Source organism: Artibeus jamaicensis, unplaced genomic scaffold (genome assembly GCF_021234435.1).
Source record: "Artibeus jamaicensis isolate MK-2021 breed Jamaican fruit bat unplaced genomic scaffold, CSHL_Jam_final contig_76, whole genome shotgun sequence".
Lineage (NCBI taxonomy): Eukaryota > Metazoa > Chordata > Mammalia > Chiroptera > Phyllostomidae > Artibeus > Artibeus jamaicensis.
This window is the reverse complement of record NW_026521954.1, coordinates 13,073,872-13,090,247: the sequence shown is the minus strand read 5'-3', so window position 1 is coordinate 13,090,247 and position 16,376 is coordinate 13,073,872. Positions and strand designations below refer to the sequence as shown.

The following is a 16,376-nucleotide window of genomic DNA, read 5'->3' as shown; positions in this document are numbered from 1 at the left end:
CCATCGAGTCCCAATAGTGCGTAGATTGAGAAAGCCTACCCTACCTACATCAGCAAGCCACTGGCCCTGCGCTGCTCCGGCAAGGATGCAACCTTGGGCAGGCCCCCACGGCAATGGCGATTCCCATGGAGGCTGTAGCTGTGGCTGCTGGCAGGCTGTGGTCCCAGAAACTGAGGAGTGGGTGTGTGTTCCATGAAGAGGGGGTCTAGGCAGATCAGAGGGCCCTTGTCTGGCCCCTCAGGCTTCTTTCTCATGAGAACAACGAATCATATTCAGGACACTGACCTGGAAGTTTTGCATCCATAATCTCATGCAAGCCCCATGAAAAGCCCAGGAGATAAATTTTATTACCCCTGTTTTATAAAACAATAATCTGAGGCTCAGAGAGGGTTAATCACCCACCCAGGGTTACTGAGCTAGGAGGTTACAGAACCAGAATCTGAATCCAGAGCTCCAAAGTCTGGCTTGTACACAAGCAGGAAGGATATGCTTTGCTATAAAACAAGAGTACACATAGGAGAAGGTGGGTAGGCTGCAAACGGAACCCAGAATTCATAAGAATTCAGCCTCAGAGCAGCCAGAAACCCTGAAGCAATGTCTGATCCTGTGCAAACATCACATGATCACATCCTGAGCTTTCTCAAGGAGAACTTACTTTATTTATTTTTTGCTTCCTGAGGGGGATGAATAAACCTGAGGACTTTATACAACGACAACAGCAACTATGAAAAAGAAAAAAAGCCACTTCCTGGGAATCAATGGTATAAAAATAATTTTTATTTACTACTGTAAATAAAGTAGTGCAAAGAGTAGTTTGGACCCACAATATTGCAACACCAATTTATTCACTACCGTAGCAGCATCCAGTGCACAATGTGCCCTTCCTCACACACACACACACACACACACACACACACACACACTCGCACACTCACACACACCCCTACAGGGACTCAGGCAGGCATGAAGGGTGGGGGTGCCTGGGAACTAAAGGCTTTTTTCCTGCATGTCCCATCGCTGCCAGTCTATCCTAATGGGCAATTCATGGAGAAGGCTATACTTAAATACTAAGAATTTTCTAAATGTTATTTTATGGATTGCAATTGAATAGTAACTGACGTCCAACCATGTCATTGAATGATTCAGAAGCACTACGACCCTAGAAAAATCCGAGGAGAAAAATGTAAACCAATTTACAAAGCCACCACCTTCCCTGTACTCCCAGCCATAACCTCGGCCAGGCTGTGGCAAACACATGTACCGGAACATTACCTAACCTGTAGAAAAGTCACCGTTTTTCTGCTACTGAATGAAAGGGAATGAACAAGGGGCTAAGATTCTGAAAACGTGTCCCGTCCACAGGGAGTGGGATACAATGCAGGGCCAACTGTGACTTCTGACCCACGGAATCGCCAGGAATGGTCGTCGCCGACGTGCTAACCTCCCGACGCACCCCTATGACCAGGCTGTCCCCTGTATTTGCTTGAATGCCTTTAGTACCACTGTCTGCTCTGGGTACTCTGTCATTTGATTAAAAAAGACACCAAGTGCAAATGTCACATCCACCTGACAAGACGTCCAAGGGGTTTATCAGTAGTACAATGCGTGGCCTCTGCTTTCCAATGCCACCTGTTGAAAGGAGTCTCTCTCCTGGGAGACACCTGGAGCGCACACATCACCTGCGTGACTCTGGGTTACTGGTGACGGGGGGCTGGTCCTGAGCAGAGGCGTCTGCAGCTGGAGTCACAGCTGGACTTGCAGTGGGAGCGGTGGGGCCTGGGGAGGGCCCGGCTGGCGTCAGGTTGAAACCGTTGGCTGCAGAGACACACACACAACAGGCGGTGAGGACTCACAACAGGGCACGCAGGGCACACCACCACGCCTAGGCCGCAGCAAGCCAGGCCAGAGGCTCCTGAGTTGGTGGCCCTGAAACCAACTAGCTAGCTGACATTGGACCCACTATCTAAGTTCTGCAGACTTTGGTGTCCCCTTTCTACAATGACAGACTGGAGCAGACATATGAAACTCTCTGCTGGTTCTAACACCATGGGACTCTAAGTTCTAACATTGAGGCTGTGACCTCCAGGTATCTATTTTAATTAAAAACAAAACAGTCTCTGGTTGATGGTTCTTGTGGTCGTGTCTATTTTTCCCCCCATGGCGTGGATGCAATGCAAGCTATGAATTATACCAATCAATCAGAAAGGAGTGTTGGTTTTATCTACATTATTATTCCATTTGGACAATGTACCAAGTTTGGCTTAATTATTTTATTTAAGTAAATGTGTATAAGTTCTGGAAAATGTAATTACTAGATTTAATTACTTATCAATTTACCTTCAGGTGCAGAGTTGGACCTCCATAAATGTTAGGGAGGCTTATAAAGTTTATAGTTTAGGTCACTGGTTTTTCAGATGGGAGCCATTTTACCTTCCAGGGGACAGTGACCAATGTCAGGAGACATTTTTGCTGGTCACACTGGAGGGTGGGTGCTATTGGCACAGAGCAGGCAGAGGCTGAGGGCCCGCTAAGCATTCTACGCTGCGTGGGACGGCTCCCCACAGCAAAGCAGGCTCCAGCTCCAAACACCTACTGCAAACACCAACAGCACCGAGGCCAAGAGGGGTCCTGCTTGCAAGACTGTGGGCTCCGGAACCTGCTTGCTCTGCCCTTGACCAGTTACGTGACCTTGGACAAGTTTCCCACTCTCCTTCTAAAATACGGGGAAAGTGAAAGTATCTATACCCTGTTGAGCTGTTAGGCTTAAATAAACTAATGGACCTGAAGTGCTTAGAACAGTGCCTGGCAGGCAAAGGCACTCAGCAGATGTTAGTCGTTACTACTAGTGATCTGCTTTACTGTGGAAATGCGTTAGGGTTTATTAATTTCAGGTGCACGGCTTGCAGGCTCGAGGACAGAGCTGGTGCCTTTGTTTCTGGGATGTCAACACTTTTCTTTCGGGCCCCAGTAGCCTAGGAAAACAGCAGAAATGTTGAAGCCAGAAAGACCAGGAATCGAACGGCTGATGTTTTTACCAGCAGAGCCATCCTGAGCAAGCTACATAAACACTCTGAGCTGTGGTTTCTTCACCTGTAAAATGAGGGCGGTGGTTTGCAGGGACAGGTGATGTATGCCGAGCACAATGGCCATCGTTTGGGCAAACAATTTGCTGGTTTGCTTTTAATCAGTGATCTTAATTAAGCTCAGGAACCCTGGAGTCTCACAGTTTTGTCGGTGGGACCATTTTTAAAGGCTCTCAAATGTCCACCCAGAATTGTATTGAGTTTTAGAAGATGTCACTACATGTTGGCCATCTGACTTCCAGAAACACCTGTCCAAAGCTGCAACTCCACATACGTGCAATCATCTCCACGGGGCTGGTCTAAGAAATTCAACAATGGGCTCCGAAGCCCCTGGCTTCTCAGGATATGTAAAGAACCCTCCTAGGAATCCCTTTCCGTACCTCCAGGAGATCTTGTGAATCCAGGGACTGTTCTAAAAGAACAGGACAGTGGAGGGGTGGGGGGCCAAGGGTGTTACCTACATAATGACGTGACATTTCTAGGTTAAAGCCACCATCCTGGCAGCTGACCTAACTGTGGCAGGGAGCAGAAGGCCCAGTGAGGTGGCACAAAGACCACCTGCTGGAGTCCAGAGACCCCGGCTGGCCCAGCCTCACACATCTACCACCAGTACATTACTTTGGGGCAGATACTGAACAGCACACATTTCATTTCTAAAATGCTTGCATCTCATAGGCCTTGGTTTCCTCGCCTGTGAACAGGGCGGCTCAGCTGAGAGGGTCTTGGACCCTCGGGCCCTCAAACTGATCTTTCTGATGAGCTCTCAGGAGTTAAGTTAATGAAGTACTAAGGCATTCGATTTTTCCTTTGCAAGCTTAGGGAAATGTTTAAATCACCATGGTAACAAGATAAATCAGCAATCAGTTTTCTGATTAAAACAAAAAAGTGCCACTGTGTAAATGGAGAAGGAATGCATAATCAGCACCGCCATGTTTAAATCTCCTTGTCAGAGCACAAGGAGAACGCTCGACGTTCGTCCAGTGAGCTCGGTGTTACCCCCCGTGAGAAGGTGCCCTCCCCGCCCGTGGCTGGGCCCCCGACAGCCTGCGTGATTTTCAAGTGGTGTCTTTTTCTGTGCTCACCTGGGGTGTGCACTAATTTGATTACTGGACTCGAATCAAGATTACGAGGAAAATGGGCATGTTGTTTTAAAAACTTAAGAGAGTCTATTCCAGGGCCAAATAGAAGTGATTTTCCAATCACTTGCCGCCTGGGAGGCCATTTTCTGTACATTAGTGAGAATCGGCAAGCGCTGGCCCTGAGTCACGTGGGTGGGCAGACCAGCCCCCGGGGCCAAGTGCGGCTCTCTGCCTGTGTTCGTACAGCTCACAGTTTAAGAACGGTTTATACATTTTTAAGCGACTGGACAAAAATCTAAAGAGTAGTAGTATTTCATGACAGGTGAGAAACACACGAGAAGTATTCTTGGCCACCAGCCGTACCACGTGTTTCCACGTATCCTCGATGCCACTTTCGTGCTACAAGGAGGGTTGAGTCACTATGACAGAGATGGCCCTTGAAACCCCAACTGCTTGTTCCCTGGCCCGTTACAGAACACACTCACCAACCCCTGCTGCGGCCACTGCAGCAGAAACATCTGCTCGCCAGGCAGCCAAGCCGGACGAGAGCACGCGGGGAAGGAGGACACGAGGGAATATGCTAGACGGATCCTGAGACAGCGAATGTTTGCAAAGGGGAGCTCAAAGCGCGTGCAGGGGGAAGCCCCTGAAGTCGCCTGCTATGAGTGAGATCTAGCCTGCTTCCCTGGGCCTCCCAATGGAGCAGGGACCGGTGAAACAGGAGGGGGGCGAAACCCCACCGGGAACTGGCTCTGACTTCTTTCCCAGAAGAAGGCTCCTGCTTCTTCTGTGAGCACCAAGTTTCCTGACATTTTACTGTGATTTCAGCAGAAACCTCATTAATTAGAAGTGTAGAGGACAGGAAAAGGTTTAATGGATCTCGTTTACATCATTTTCCTCTTACACGAGGCTAACCACTTAGACAGAAAGGATGAGTTGGCTTAAATTATGAATGTTTTGAGTAGGCCGGCATGGGTTTCAAAGGTTACTTGTCATACTGAGGAGCTGGTAGGTCTGCAGATCTCGCCCCATACTGTGTATTCTGTTTAGACACAAACTGAACACTAATAGCGGGCGGGCAGGACTCTTTCTTTGAAATGGTCATTTACATTTCCTCCCCTCCTCCTCCCTTTACCTTCCTTCAGGTGGCCAGCCAGGCTCCGTGGTTTTTCTTTTTTGGTCTCGGGAGATTTGTGGCAGAGCAGAAATGGAGACGTTTTTAGACATACTTTGCTTTGGGGATTTTTGCTTTGTTTTGTTTTTTTGAAAGCCTGAATCCATTAAGGCAATTACGCTTGGCGTCCCTGGCAGGCAGGGGAGAGGGAGAGTGCTTTAGCGATGCACTGGAGCAGGAAAAGGAGCTTTATTGGAGTCTGGGAAAGTGGCTGAGCCTGGCGGTGGGTTGTACCGTCAGCGAAGCGCTCACCTTGGGCGCCAGCCATCTGAGAAGGGAATATTGGGAGAAAGAAGGTAAACGGGGCTCAGCTTTGGCAAAGATGATGGGACTCCTAGGCGACCCGGAAACTGCAAAGCCAACAGGCCTGGAGGGACAGAGAAGGCTCTGGGACACTGTGTGTGTTCCTCTATCGGACCTGGGACACGTGAGTGTTCCCAGTGCCACCTGAGACCCAGGGGCCTTGGCACTCGCTCCCCTGGGTGGCATCAGCCTCGAGAAGCACTGAGCAGCCTGGTGCAAGGGAAGCTCAGAGTCAAAAATAAGTTCCCCGAAAGGAAATAAAAAGGTGTGCCGTATTTCTTGGGGACTTTTTTTGGTGCCTTGGTAGATTCGTTGAAATTTTTGTTTAGATGCCTTAAAGAGCATTTTATGTGTTAGACAGAGTCTACCAACATAGAAACCCATGCCAGGCTCTGGCCGTTGCGTCTGTCACGGAGGTAAACTGAGCCAGTATTTTGGTGCAGGTGCTACCCGCTGTCAGCAGCCGTCACTGCACTTGACATGCCCTTAGGACGTCACTGCTCAGGCGCTAACATGTGCGGAGTTCTAAGCACTTTACCTCTGTTGTCTTATTTGGTTCTCACAACTACCACAGGAGGTGGCTGTACTACTTCTGCTGTTTTACAGAAGGGGAAACCGAGGCACAGACAGGCTCCCTGCCCAAGGTCACACAGCTGGTGGCAGGGCCAGCATCATGGCAGCCTGACTCCAAGCCTGTGCTGTTGGCTACGGTCCTGCACTGCCAGCCTCCCGAATGCAAGCCAACTTAACGTGGCAAATGCATCGCCACCTTATGTGCCCCGGGGTGCCAACTGTCCACCACAGGGCACAGAACTCGGCGTGGGGTGGGGGTAAGGAAGGTAGTTGGAGCTGAACGCAAAATGGATGGACACCTCGATGCAAAGGTTTGACCACAAATCTCTTCGTTTTTTACTAACAACTGACTGAAAAAATCCAAATCACAAAATGACAAGGATCCCTAATCCCACTATCCTTCCACAAAGCCACCTGAGGTGGACTCCTGACTCTCCCATCCGGTCCCGTTTCCATGTTGTGCTTGCTTCTCGCTGCCGTGGCTGCCACCAGCATGTGCTACACCTTCCCCCTCCCGTGGGCAGGTCAGGGGGCCTTGCACCCGCTCATCGGGGTGACGCCAGAGGCAAAACCTTTGCCTCTGAGGGGCTCCTTGCAGTGGCTTCTCTTCGCTCTCTGGCTTCTATCACCCCCACCTCACCGCCCCACTGCTGATGGAATAGCACCCTCTTACACCAAAGTCACTGACCACTCTGCACTTAGGTTGGCAACCTGAAAAATATGCAAATAATTTATACATATTTTTCCTCGACAGTAGTTCTAACAGGGCTGGCAGGCACCACGGTGGGGCACATTTTGGAAATAGGTAAGTATGTGGGGACTTTTTCTTTTTTTTTTTTAAGTTCTAGGCCCTTATGACTCAAAGTGTGGTCCATGGCACAGCGGAATGGACAGCATCCGAAAGCTTGTCAGAGCTGGTGAGTCTCAGGGCCCACTCGGGCCTGCTGCATCCGAATCTGCATTTAACAAGCACCCGGGTGATTCATGAGCACGTGAAAATTAAGCACGGGCTATAATTTACATATTGAAAAAGATATTATCTTATGATAATTAGTTTCTTTTTACTTCTTTATGTTGATGTTAGAGCAGTCTTTAGAAAATAATGTATGTGGGCAGGTTAATTATCATTCATGTCAGGGCACCAAAAATGTGCTGCAAAGTATTCCTTATGTAAGGAGATAACAGAATAGGTTCGAGACGGATGATAATGAGCATTTTCAAGTATGGCAAGTCGGGAGACGTTTAAAATTCCGCTGCCCTACATCCCTTCCTGGGCTTTATTTTGTGATTATGGGGCAGGCCATGTCATCCCTTTGGCCTGAGTGCTTCAGAGAATTAAATTATTTTTAAGGTCCCAGGCAGACTTCTCTGAGGCCGGTTAACAGAGAGGGAGGGATGTTAAGGAAGCAGCAGATGAAAGAGTTTGAAAACCATGAAGACAACGTGTGAAGGAGCAAAGGATACACACGGGGAAGGGGAAGCAGACGAAAGGGCAGGAGGGGTGGGGAGATGAGAATGCGGACGGACTGACAATGAAGGCCCGGGGAGGGAAAAAGAGCCGACTTCTGATGAAAGCAATTCCACCAGCCCATGAATTTTCATGGCTACCAGCTGGCATGAAATCATACAGACAATTTTTGGCTCCTCCGACGGAATTGCATTTGTAATAATCGTAACAATATTTCTACAGAGTAAAAATGACAAAGATAATTTGAAATGGAAAACACTGACAAGATGCAAAATAAACGGGCTATACCTGGCAACACGTTTTGGGATGGGGCAGAATTTGCATGAGGGAAATTTATAAGCTGGCGTGTACCGCGGGGCCTCAGGCCTGGACCGGCCTCTGTCAGCCTCCTGGGGTGAGTCATAGGGGTGACTCATATCAGTCTCTCATAACAGTGGCATCTCACCAGAGAATCTGAGTGGGGAAATGTGTCCCTTTCGCTTTTCCTTATCTGCGCCACAAATAACGGCTGCGCGAACGCTCAAATGCCATGTCTGGTCCTACGGATCCCTTTGCAAAGGTCCCTGTTGGTCCGCGTGTGTGCGTATGTCCCTTCACAGCCATCCCAGACGGTGGCAAATCATAATCCTCTGTGAGACACATTTGCAAATTCGAGCACCTACTAAGTGTGAGATGGCAAATGAAGGCCTCCCTCTGACTCCACTTACGGTCTAACGGGGGAGGTAAATGCAACAGCTAATGTTTACCAAGAGGGTTTTACGTGCCAAATACATAGGACAGGTAAGATTTAACTGCAGTTGTCATTTGGTCTCACGTGTATTGTTTTTTTCACTGACCCTTTTTAACATCCCTGGAAAGTAGCTATTATTATAACCTCACTTAACTGATAAGAAATTGGAGGATCGGAAAGGTGAACTGACTCGCCAGAAACACACAGCTAATAAGCAACCAAGCCTGCACTCTCAGCCCAAATAGAAGTGATGGAGGTGCCCACCCCCTTAGCTACTGCCCCACATTAGCACAGAAAAATAACAGTAGCTACTGGAAACCACACTAAAATACATGTTCACTTTATATTCCTCCTCAGACCCTCCCTCTGAATCCGTGTGGCCGGGTATTTTGATTCAAGTTATTAGGGGCTTCCATCAGCCAGATATTACAATACAGCCCAAGGAGGACCCCTGCCCCATGGCCACCTGAACCAGGGAAACAGCATGACCCAGGGCACAAGGAGGGAGAAGGTAATTTTTCTGGTGAGGGAAAGAACTGGCATGTTTTTGTATTGCCCTGGCCTTGCAGGAATCTCTACCTGAGACGGACTGGAAATACTGCAGGGTCCAGGCGATCAGCACAGACAGCAGGAAGGTCCCCAGGAAGCAGGTCTGCAAACACCGGAAGCACATGTCAGATGACGAACAGGGCCTGGGACCTCAGGGCGGGGGGCTCGCGGGAGACGGCACCTACCATAGCAGAGTGCAGGACAGCACCCCAGATGAGCCGGACGTGCAGGTAGAGCCAGGCCAGGGCACAGGGGCTGAGGGACTCCTCGCTGCTGTGGCTCCAGCACCTGCAGACACGAAGCACAGGGCGCCCTGACATGTCAGCGGACCTTGTTGCCATCACTCATGCTGTGACATCCCAGCATTATCAGATCCTCAGCTTGGGGACAATGGGACACATGTGAGATGAGAGACAAGGGGAGAAAGCCAGCTCTCAGGGGTTCGGGCCTGCCCTGACATTCTAGGACCCTGCCGGACATTTCAGGAGAAGGTCACTTCTGTCCTCAATAAAAAGCCAACAGGTCAAGGAGGTCCATGAGGCATGGGAGCTGGCAGAGCAACAGCTCTGTCCAGGTGTCTGTCCAGAGTCCAGACGTCAGATGCCTCCCTGTCTTGCAGAAAAGCACAGTCTAATCAGATGCATTATTTTTCCCACGCTGCTGGAAAACCTTGGTCGGCACCTTAACTTCAGATCAAGTTCATTTTGTACCTTAAGCCTCAGAAACTAGAAAACGGAAGTAAGTTTGGGTCCAGCTCAGTGCTCTCCAATCGGAACAAACCCTGAGCCCTTTTTATAATAAGTGATGTTACAAAATAAAAGTCAGGCTCACTTTAACCAAGATGCCAAGAGCCTCCAGACTGCAGTGTTAAAGAGGCTCTGAACTCACCTTTCGTACAGTTCCTGGAGGATGGAGATGTTATTCGAATGGATAGTTGGGTCAATTTCCAAGAAATCCAAAATGTGATGTGGGATTAGAGCACCTTCCTCAATCAGCAGGGCCAGGTTAAAAAATCCCTGAAAACAAGCCACAAACCATCCTCATCAGCTTCTTACAATAAACCCAGATGCATACCCTTCATCAGAATGTAAACTTTCACAACCTCTAGATATTTTTTTCAGTCCCTAGGGCCAGATGGCTTTGTCATCTTCACTGATGAATTGTTTCCCTAAATATGTGCATCTGAGACATTTATTTGCAGGAGAACCAGGAGGCTTTCAGAAGAAGCTGGGTCCCATCTGCTCAGAAGCCAGTCAACCGGCGGATCTGTCCTTTCCTGCTCACTCTCCAAGACAGAACTTGCTGGAAAACGTGCCCTGGGTCACCAACAGAACCAGAACGCTGAGTTGAAGGCCATGTCCATCACTGATGACTCTGCTTTGGGTCACCACCAGTATGTCAGAAATCTAACAAAATGTTTTTGTGGCTGGAGGTGCTATGGATGACTGACATTCTAACATGAGGAGACTCACGATTCTTCTTGGCACAGACCTTCACTCTGGTGCGTTTCCTCACGTCCTTTACAGACCTTGTTCTTGACCCTCAGAGGTAGGGTCTGCCTCATCAGGCTGTGCAGGTCCAATAATATAAGGCAGCGAGGAGCCTGACGGTACAGCTTTTTCATCAAGGGTGGGAGCTACAGTGATACTACCTGGAGGGGGCTCATTGTCCATCACGAGTTGAGCATGTGGCCAGACCAAGAAATAAAAGATGACCTTACTTAGCATTAGGGCTTTACAAATTTCATTGGACTGTGGCCCTTCAAGGAGTTCAGGGTCATATTCTAATGACACGGTCTCCCTTTTGGTCTTTCTGTGCGGTTGCCACTGACAGCAATCTCAGTGGAAGCCAGCATCTGCCTGGGCGAACACACCAGGGCCCTCACAACCATCCTGTGCAATAATCATGATAAAAATAACAGCAGCCAGTATCTTCTGAGTGTTCACTCTACATGAGGCATCGCTGTGGTTTGTACATATTCATTGAATATTCATAACAACAAATTGAGATAGGTACTGCTATCCTCCTCATGGTATAGATGAAGAAACTGAGGAACAGAAAGTTTAAGGAATTTGCCCCGGGTCACACAGCTGGAAAAGAGCAGACAGGGTCCAGAGTCTTCAGTTTTAACCTCCATCATGCTGCCAAATAACCGCCAAATAAATGGAAGCGTTTAGTATCTTTAAGATGCCCATACATGCAGAAAATAGAATATTTCTCCAAGCTTTGAAAAGAAGGTGCTCTTAAAACTTATCACAAGAAAACAAGTACCACGTAAAAATTTAAATGCTTCAGAGACCTTCATCTCTGAAAGATGGAAAAGTAGAAAGATTAAAATAAATGAGAAAATAGACGAGGGGAATATTTACATGCAATGTAACAGCTTAAGGTTCATTATTTACTAGGCAAATGTATAAAAAAATTGTCATTTAAATTTTTAAAGTATCAGAACTCTAATAGATTAACAACAGGCAAAGAACAAGAATAGAAAATTCACCTAAAATATGAGGAGTAAATTATCATAGACAAGTATATGCAAAAAATGTCCCTCCCGACTAGAAATCAAGTAAATACAATTCAAAACAACAAAGAAGTATCAATTTCAAATTATTCAATTAGCAAAACCAAGTGACCAATGCAGACAAGTGCAGACAAGATTTCAGTTACCCTCCTACATGTGACCACTGCTGGGTGATGCATTAATTGGAAAACACTTTCAGAAAGCACATCAGCAATAAACTATTATTAGGTAGCCATAAAACCATTTAGATTGCCCTTGACTTAGTAATACTATCCCTTGGATTATAAAGAAATTACTCAAATGGAGCTAAAAGATGGAAACATGAAAATGTAAATATAGCACTAGCTGTAATTACAACCCAATAGGAAAAGACCTCCTCATCTTCCTTTATGGGCTATAATCTCATGAAGGCAAGACTACTGTCTATTTTTTAATCTTATGATCCCACTACTAGGCAGTGTCTCAGACATGCAGGACTGAGTAAATGTGCCAAATTAATTATAAAATTAGCAAACAAATAATAAATGCTACCAAATAAGATAAAGCTTAATACATTACAGTCTATTAGTGTGACAGAATATGGGAAGCAGTTAAGAGCAACAATTACATCAAGTGTGCACTAAATTGCACAGATCCCTACGATATGTGAAAAGAGCTCCCGTGTGTGCACGGGAGTTCACGCTGCAGAGGTGTGCCCGCCTATGTCAGGGGCTGAAGGGAACCTGCAGACACGAAGGAAGAAAAGCCTCTGCCATGGAATGTTTTGTTTTCTTTTAAAATTATCTTTTAATGTTTTTATAACATTATTTTTCCAAATGATAAAAATCAGATTGAAAAAAAAAATGGCCCGGACCTAATTTTTAGTATCAACAGACATCATCTAAGAAAGTTGGACTCTACGGCAAATCCCTTCAGCAGCAATTCATATTGCATTGCAGAAGAAATAATAATAGAATAGATAGATCACGGCCATTGCTGGGCTCAGTGCTTCTACATCAAACATCTCATAAACGCAGAGGTTGATGTTATTACTGTTCCCAGTTCACAAAGAATAGGAAGACTCAGTGATTTAGTGACTTGCCATGTACAAATAGCTCTGAAGTGATACGGATAAGGGACTTTAACCCAGGTAAAGAACCACTCTGATATAGGACCTCCTGGGAAAAAAAAAAAGACCAAGACAGGGACAAGTTTCCAATATTTGCTCTGCAGTCAAATCCCAAAGTGTGACACCAAAACCTGTTGCCTTTAAGAGTAACAGCTATTCCAGCTTCCACTGTGAAAACGGCCCTGAGATCACGAGAGAGTTGGGATTAGCGAACATCCAGGAAATGAGAGAAACAGAGACTCATCATTAGTGCACTAATTGTTGCAAGATCTATCAAAGGGTCCTGAAATTAGTGGCAGCAGTTTGAGGAGAAGTAAGATATTTGTGTAGTTGCAAACCCTCTCCCCATGATCTCTCTAAATAGAACGAGAAAAACATTAGCTTTTCAGGGGAGAAACCCAGCAGAAAGCGCCTTAACCGAGTGCCCGCGACCAAGCTCACCAGCAGTGAGACACCAAGCACGCCTGCACGGATACAGTGAGGACACATCACTTTTGTGCTCTGCTTGCCCCAAATGCATCATCTCAATCTGTTTGTGAGAAAACAGAAGCCAGACCCACATCGAGGGACACTCTGCAGAACACCTGGCTACTTAATATTCTCCAAAAGTGTCAAGGTCATGAAAAGCAAGGAAAGAACTGAGGAACTGTTTCATGAAGAAGACTGAGGAAATATGAAAACTAAATGCAATGTGGGACCCTGGGAGGGAGAAAGGCCTTGAGTGGGAAAACTAGTGAAATCCAAACAAAGCCGGAAGCGTGCTTCATGGCACTGAACCAACGTGGACCTCGTAGTTTGATAATGGAATTAATTGTGCCCATGCAAGATATTCACATTAGGGGAAGCTGGACAAAGGGTATACAGCAACTCTCTTGGACTCTTTCTGCTATTTTCCTATAGATCTTAAAATATTCCAAAATAAGTTAAAAAAAAAAGTCATCGAGAGTGAAGTCCTATGGCCGAAGTGTGGGGTCCACTATACAAACAGACCACTTTGCTTTTGACCACACCTCCAATTTCCTGAGTTTCTACCTGGTGAGTTTGTTTGATGGAATCTGGGCTTGGAGTCAGAAGCTCTGGCTGCTTCACCTGCTACCTGATTGTTTGGCCTTGAGCAATGTGTCACCTTGTCAGAGTCGTGGTATCCTCTCCTATAAACTAGGCATCATAGTCCCCACCCGCACAAGACTGCTGTGACAACGGTGGGGGAAATGGAGTAGGAGCTCGGTAAAGGCTCACCATCCTGATTAGCGCCCTTACAGGGTCTTGGTGAGGGGCTTGTGAAAATGGATGAGAAAGGACTTCGTAACCTGGGAAGCACACAAAGAGCTGGAGAGAACTCAGGGCATGCGACCTTGCATGCGACCTCACAAATGGGCATCACCAAGAACTCCTGTCCGTTGTTCATGCTGTTGCTGCTTACCTGTGAGTCTCCATCCAGCGCCGCTTGGGCGTACATCTGTACGGACAGTTCCAGGTCTTGCGACTGGTTTGAGTGGCCATAGTAGTAAAGGTCTCCCATTTTCAAATATGCTGCAGGACAAAAGGCACAGATGCACTTGTCAAGTGGTTTTATTTCAGAATGACAGTTGAGATGATGGGCTCATTCCCATGACTGAGAGGTTTTCCTGCCAGAACCTAATACAGAACATCTTTGGGGTCTTTAGTTTTTCATGTGTCAGTAGGGGAAAAAAAAGGCTTTTCTGCTGAGTATCCACATTTCCAGATACATTTTCTTGCTTTGCTCGGTAGCTCTCTGGAATAGATCTATTTGGGAGGATGGCAGCCCAATCAGCCAAGGATTTGGGGGGGCGGGGGACACTTTGTTCCACACCTCAAATTTTGCTGCCTAGATTTGATGGCTAAAGCGTACTTCTTTACTCTGCTTAAGCCATGTTTGTTTTTTTTTTTTCTTTTGAGGAAAAAGTTTTGTTGAAGAATTTAGGTATTGCCCTGACTGGTGTGCCTCAGTGGGTTGGGCATCATCCCACCAACCAAAAGGTCACCAGTTCGATTCCTGGTTGGGCCACACGCCTGGGTTGCGGGCTAGGTTCCCAGCTGGGGGTGTGTGAGAAGCAACTGATTAATGTTTCTTTCATACATCAATGTTTCTCTCCCTCTCTTTCTCCCTCCCTTCTCTAAAACAATAACATAAATAACATTTTTTAAAAAAAAAAAAGAACGTATGTATTGCTCAGTGTTCATTCAGAAAAATAGAGTCTATGTCAGGTAGTCCAAAACAGGGATTTTTCCAACTGGGAAGTGCTCCCCAGGGTGTTGGAAGAGCTGAAAAGGCAAACAGCACCCCAGGTATAGGCAATGCAGGAAGCTACTGACCTCCCTGGGCCAAGGCTCAGCGGGGCCCACAGAGTGTGGGGCCCAGGTGGGAGCTGGGACCATGGGAATGCACCACTGCCAGAGACAGAGCGAAGCAGAGAGAGAAGGACAGAAATACCTGAGCCCTCCACTGCCCCCATCCTGCAATCTCCCACCAGAACCTCCAGTTGACTGAACTGATCAGGAGCCCCGGGGCAAAGGAGTCTGGGAACTGTGGTTCCTGGGGGTAGCCCCCTACCCTACAGAGCAGAAGAAGACAGGGAACCTATCTGAGAGCTGAAGGGCATTGGCTCAGGGAATCTTCCATAATAGCTTCCTTGGAGTCTCACTGACTCTTCAAGATGTGGCGGGTAGAGGCTACAGCAGACAAATGGGCCAGGAAAAATCCATAGCGTGAGGCAGAGAGCAGTTTAGTCACGATCTTAATAGCAGAGATCTCTCTCTCTCTCCTAATTGTTTAGAAACACCACACTGCACACAAAGTTGTTAGATATTTCCTGTCACTGAAGATTAAAAGCCACCGGTGCTTTAATTCAGCACCTGCTTTTCCACACGTACCAAATGAAGGAGCATCAATTTGGAAAACAGAGAAATTATAGTATCTCCAAACGCAGTTCACACCCAAGTACGTCTCAGCCAGGTCCTAACAGGGAGAAGGGGGAGGAAAAGGTAATTCATTAATATTTCGGCCAAGTGAATTTTGCCTCCCTAAAACCCCAATTCACCCTCCTTAACCTTAGAGCTTCTATTCTGAGAAGAATACATTTACTCACGGGCCTCTCCTCACAGATGTGTGCTAAATTTGTCTGTGACACTTCAATTCCAGTTTCTGCAGCTAAAACGTAATACAGCAAAGCTTCGTGCCTAAAAATAGATGATTAATAATAAATTTCATATAGGGGCTTTTGCTAATATTCACAGACAACTTGATAGTCAAACATAAGGATACAAAATAAGCAGTTTTTTAAAAACCACAAAACCGTGAGTTTTTGAAACACTTTTTAAAAATGCTGTTGTTAAAAATACTGCATGCACTGATTTATTTTCTTCCTTAAGGCTGAACTGGCAGATAAGGCTGGGAGCTAGTTAATACAACAGCTACCTCTACTGGCTGAATGGTTTGTCAGCGGGGTTCTCGAATGCTTCCATCCTTCTTAGAGGAGATAGCAGTATTCAAAAAGAAAAAAAAAAAAAAGTCCTATGCCTTCAAGTCCTCTGTTTTGTGAAAGGCTTTATGGGAATTAGGATTCTGAAGAAGCTCTATTAAAGCTGAGCTTTTGTGGTGCATTAGACGTTTGGCAAAGGAGAGGCAGTTTCCAAGGGCCCGAAACACATCTGAATAAGTAACCGTTAGACACCACTAGTAACCGAATGCTGCAAAACAATGAGACCACTTCTCATCCGTTGAAAGGATGGCACTTGACTCATAATACCAGGAATGGCCAGAGCCC

The 16,376-nt window shown here is 46.7% G+C and overlaps 1 protein-coding gene across 2 annotated transcripts in view; it reads right to left on the bottom strand.

The window, feature by feature from the left end:
* Positions 1 to 755: 755 nt before the first annotated feature.
* Positions 756 to 16,376, bottom strand: part of SEL1L3 (SEL1L family member 3) — a 94,542-nt gene continuing 78,921 nt past the window's right edge. For both annotated transcript variants that reach the window (XM_053672399.1, XM_037155510.2), the window contains 7 exons: positions 15,699 to 15,789; positions 15,484 to 15,568; positions 14,012 to 14,121; positions 9,848 to 9,975; positions 9,145 to 9,247; positions 8,990 to 9,062; positions 756 to 1,815 (listed from right to left, as the gene is read on the bottom strand). In XM_053672399.1, coding sequence (XP_053528374.1) covers positions 1,676 to 1,815; positions 8,990 to 9,062; positions 9,145 to 9,247; positions 9,848 to 9,975; positions 14,012 to 14,121; positions 15,484 to 15,568; positions 15,699 to 15,789 — 730 coding nt within the window. In that variant the 3' untranslated portion in view covers positions 756 to 1,675. The remainder of the gene's footprint in view (positions 1,816 to 8,989; positions 9,063 to 9,144; positions 9,248 to 9,847; positions 9,976 to 14,011; positions 14,122 to 15,483; positions 15,569 to 15,698; positions 15,790 to 16,376) is intronic.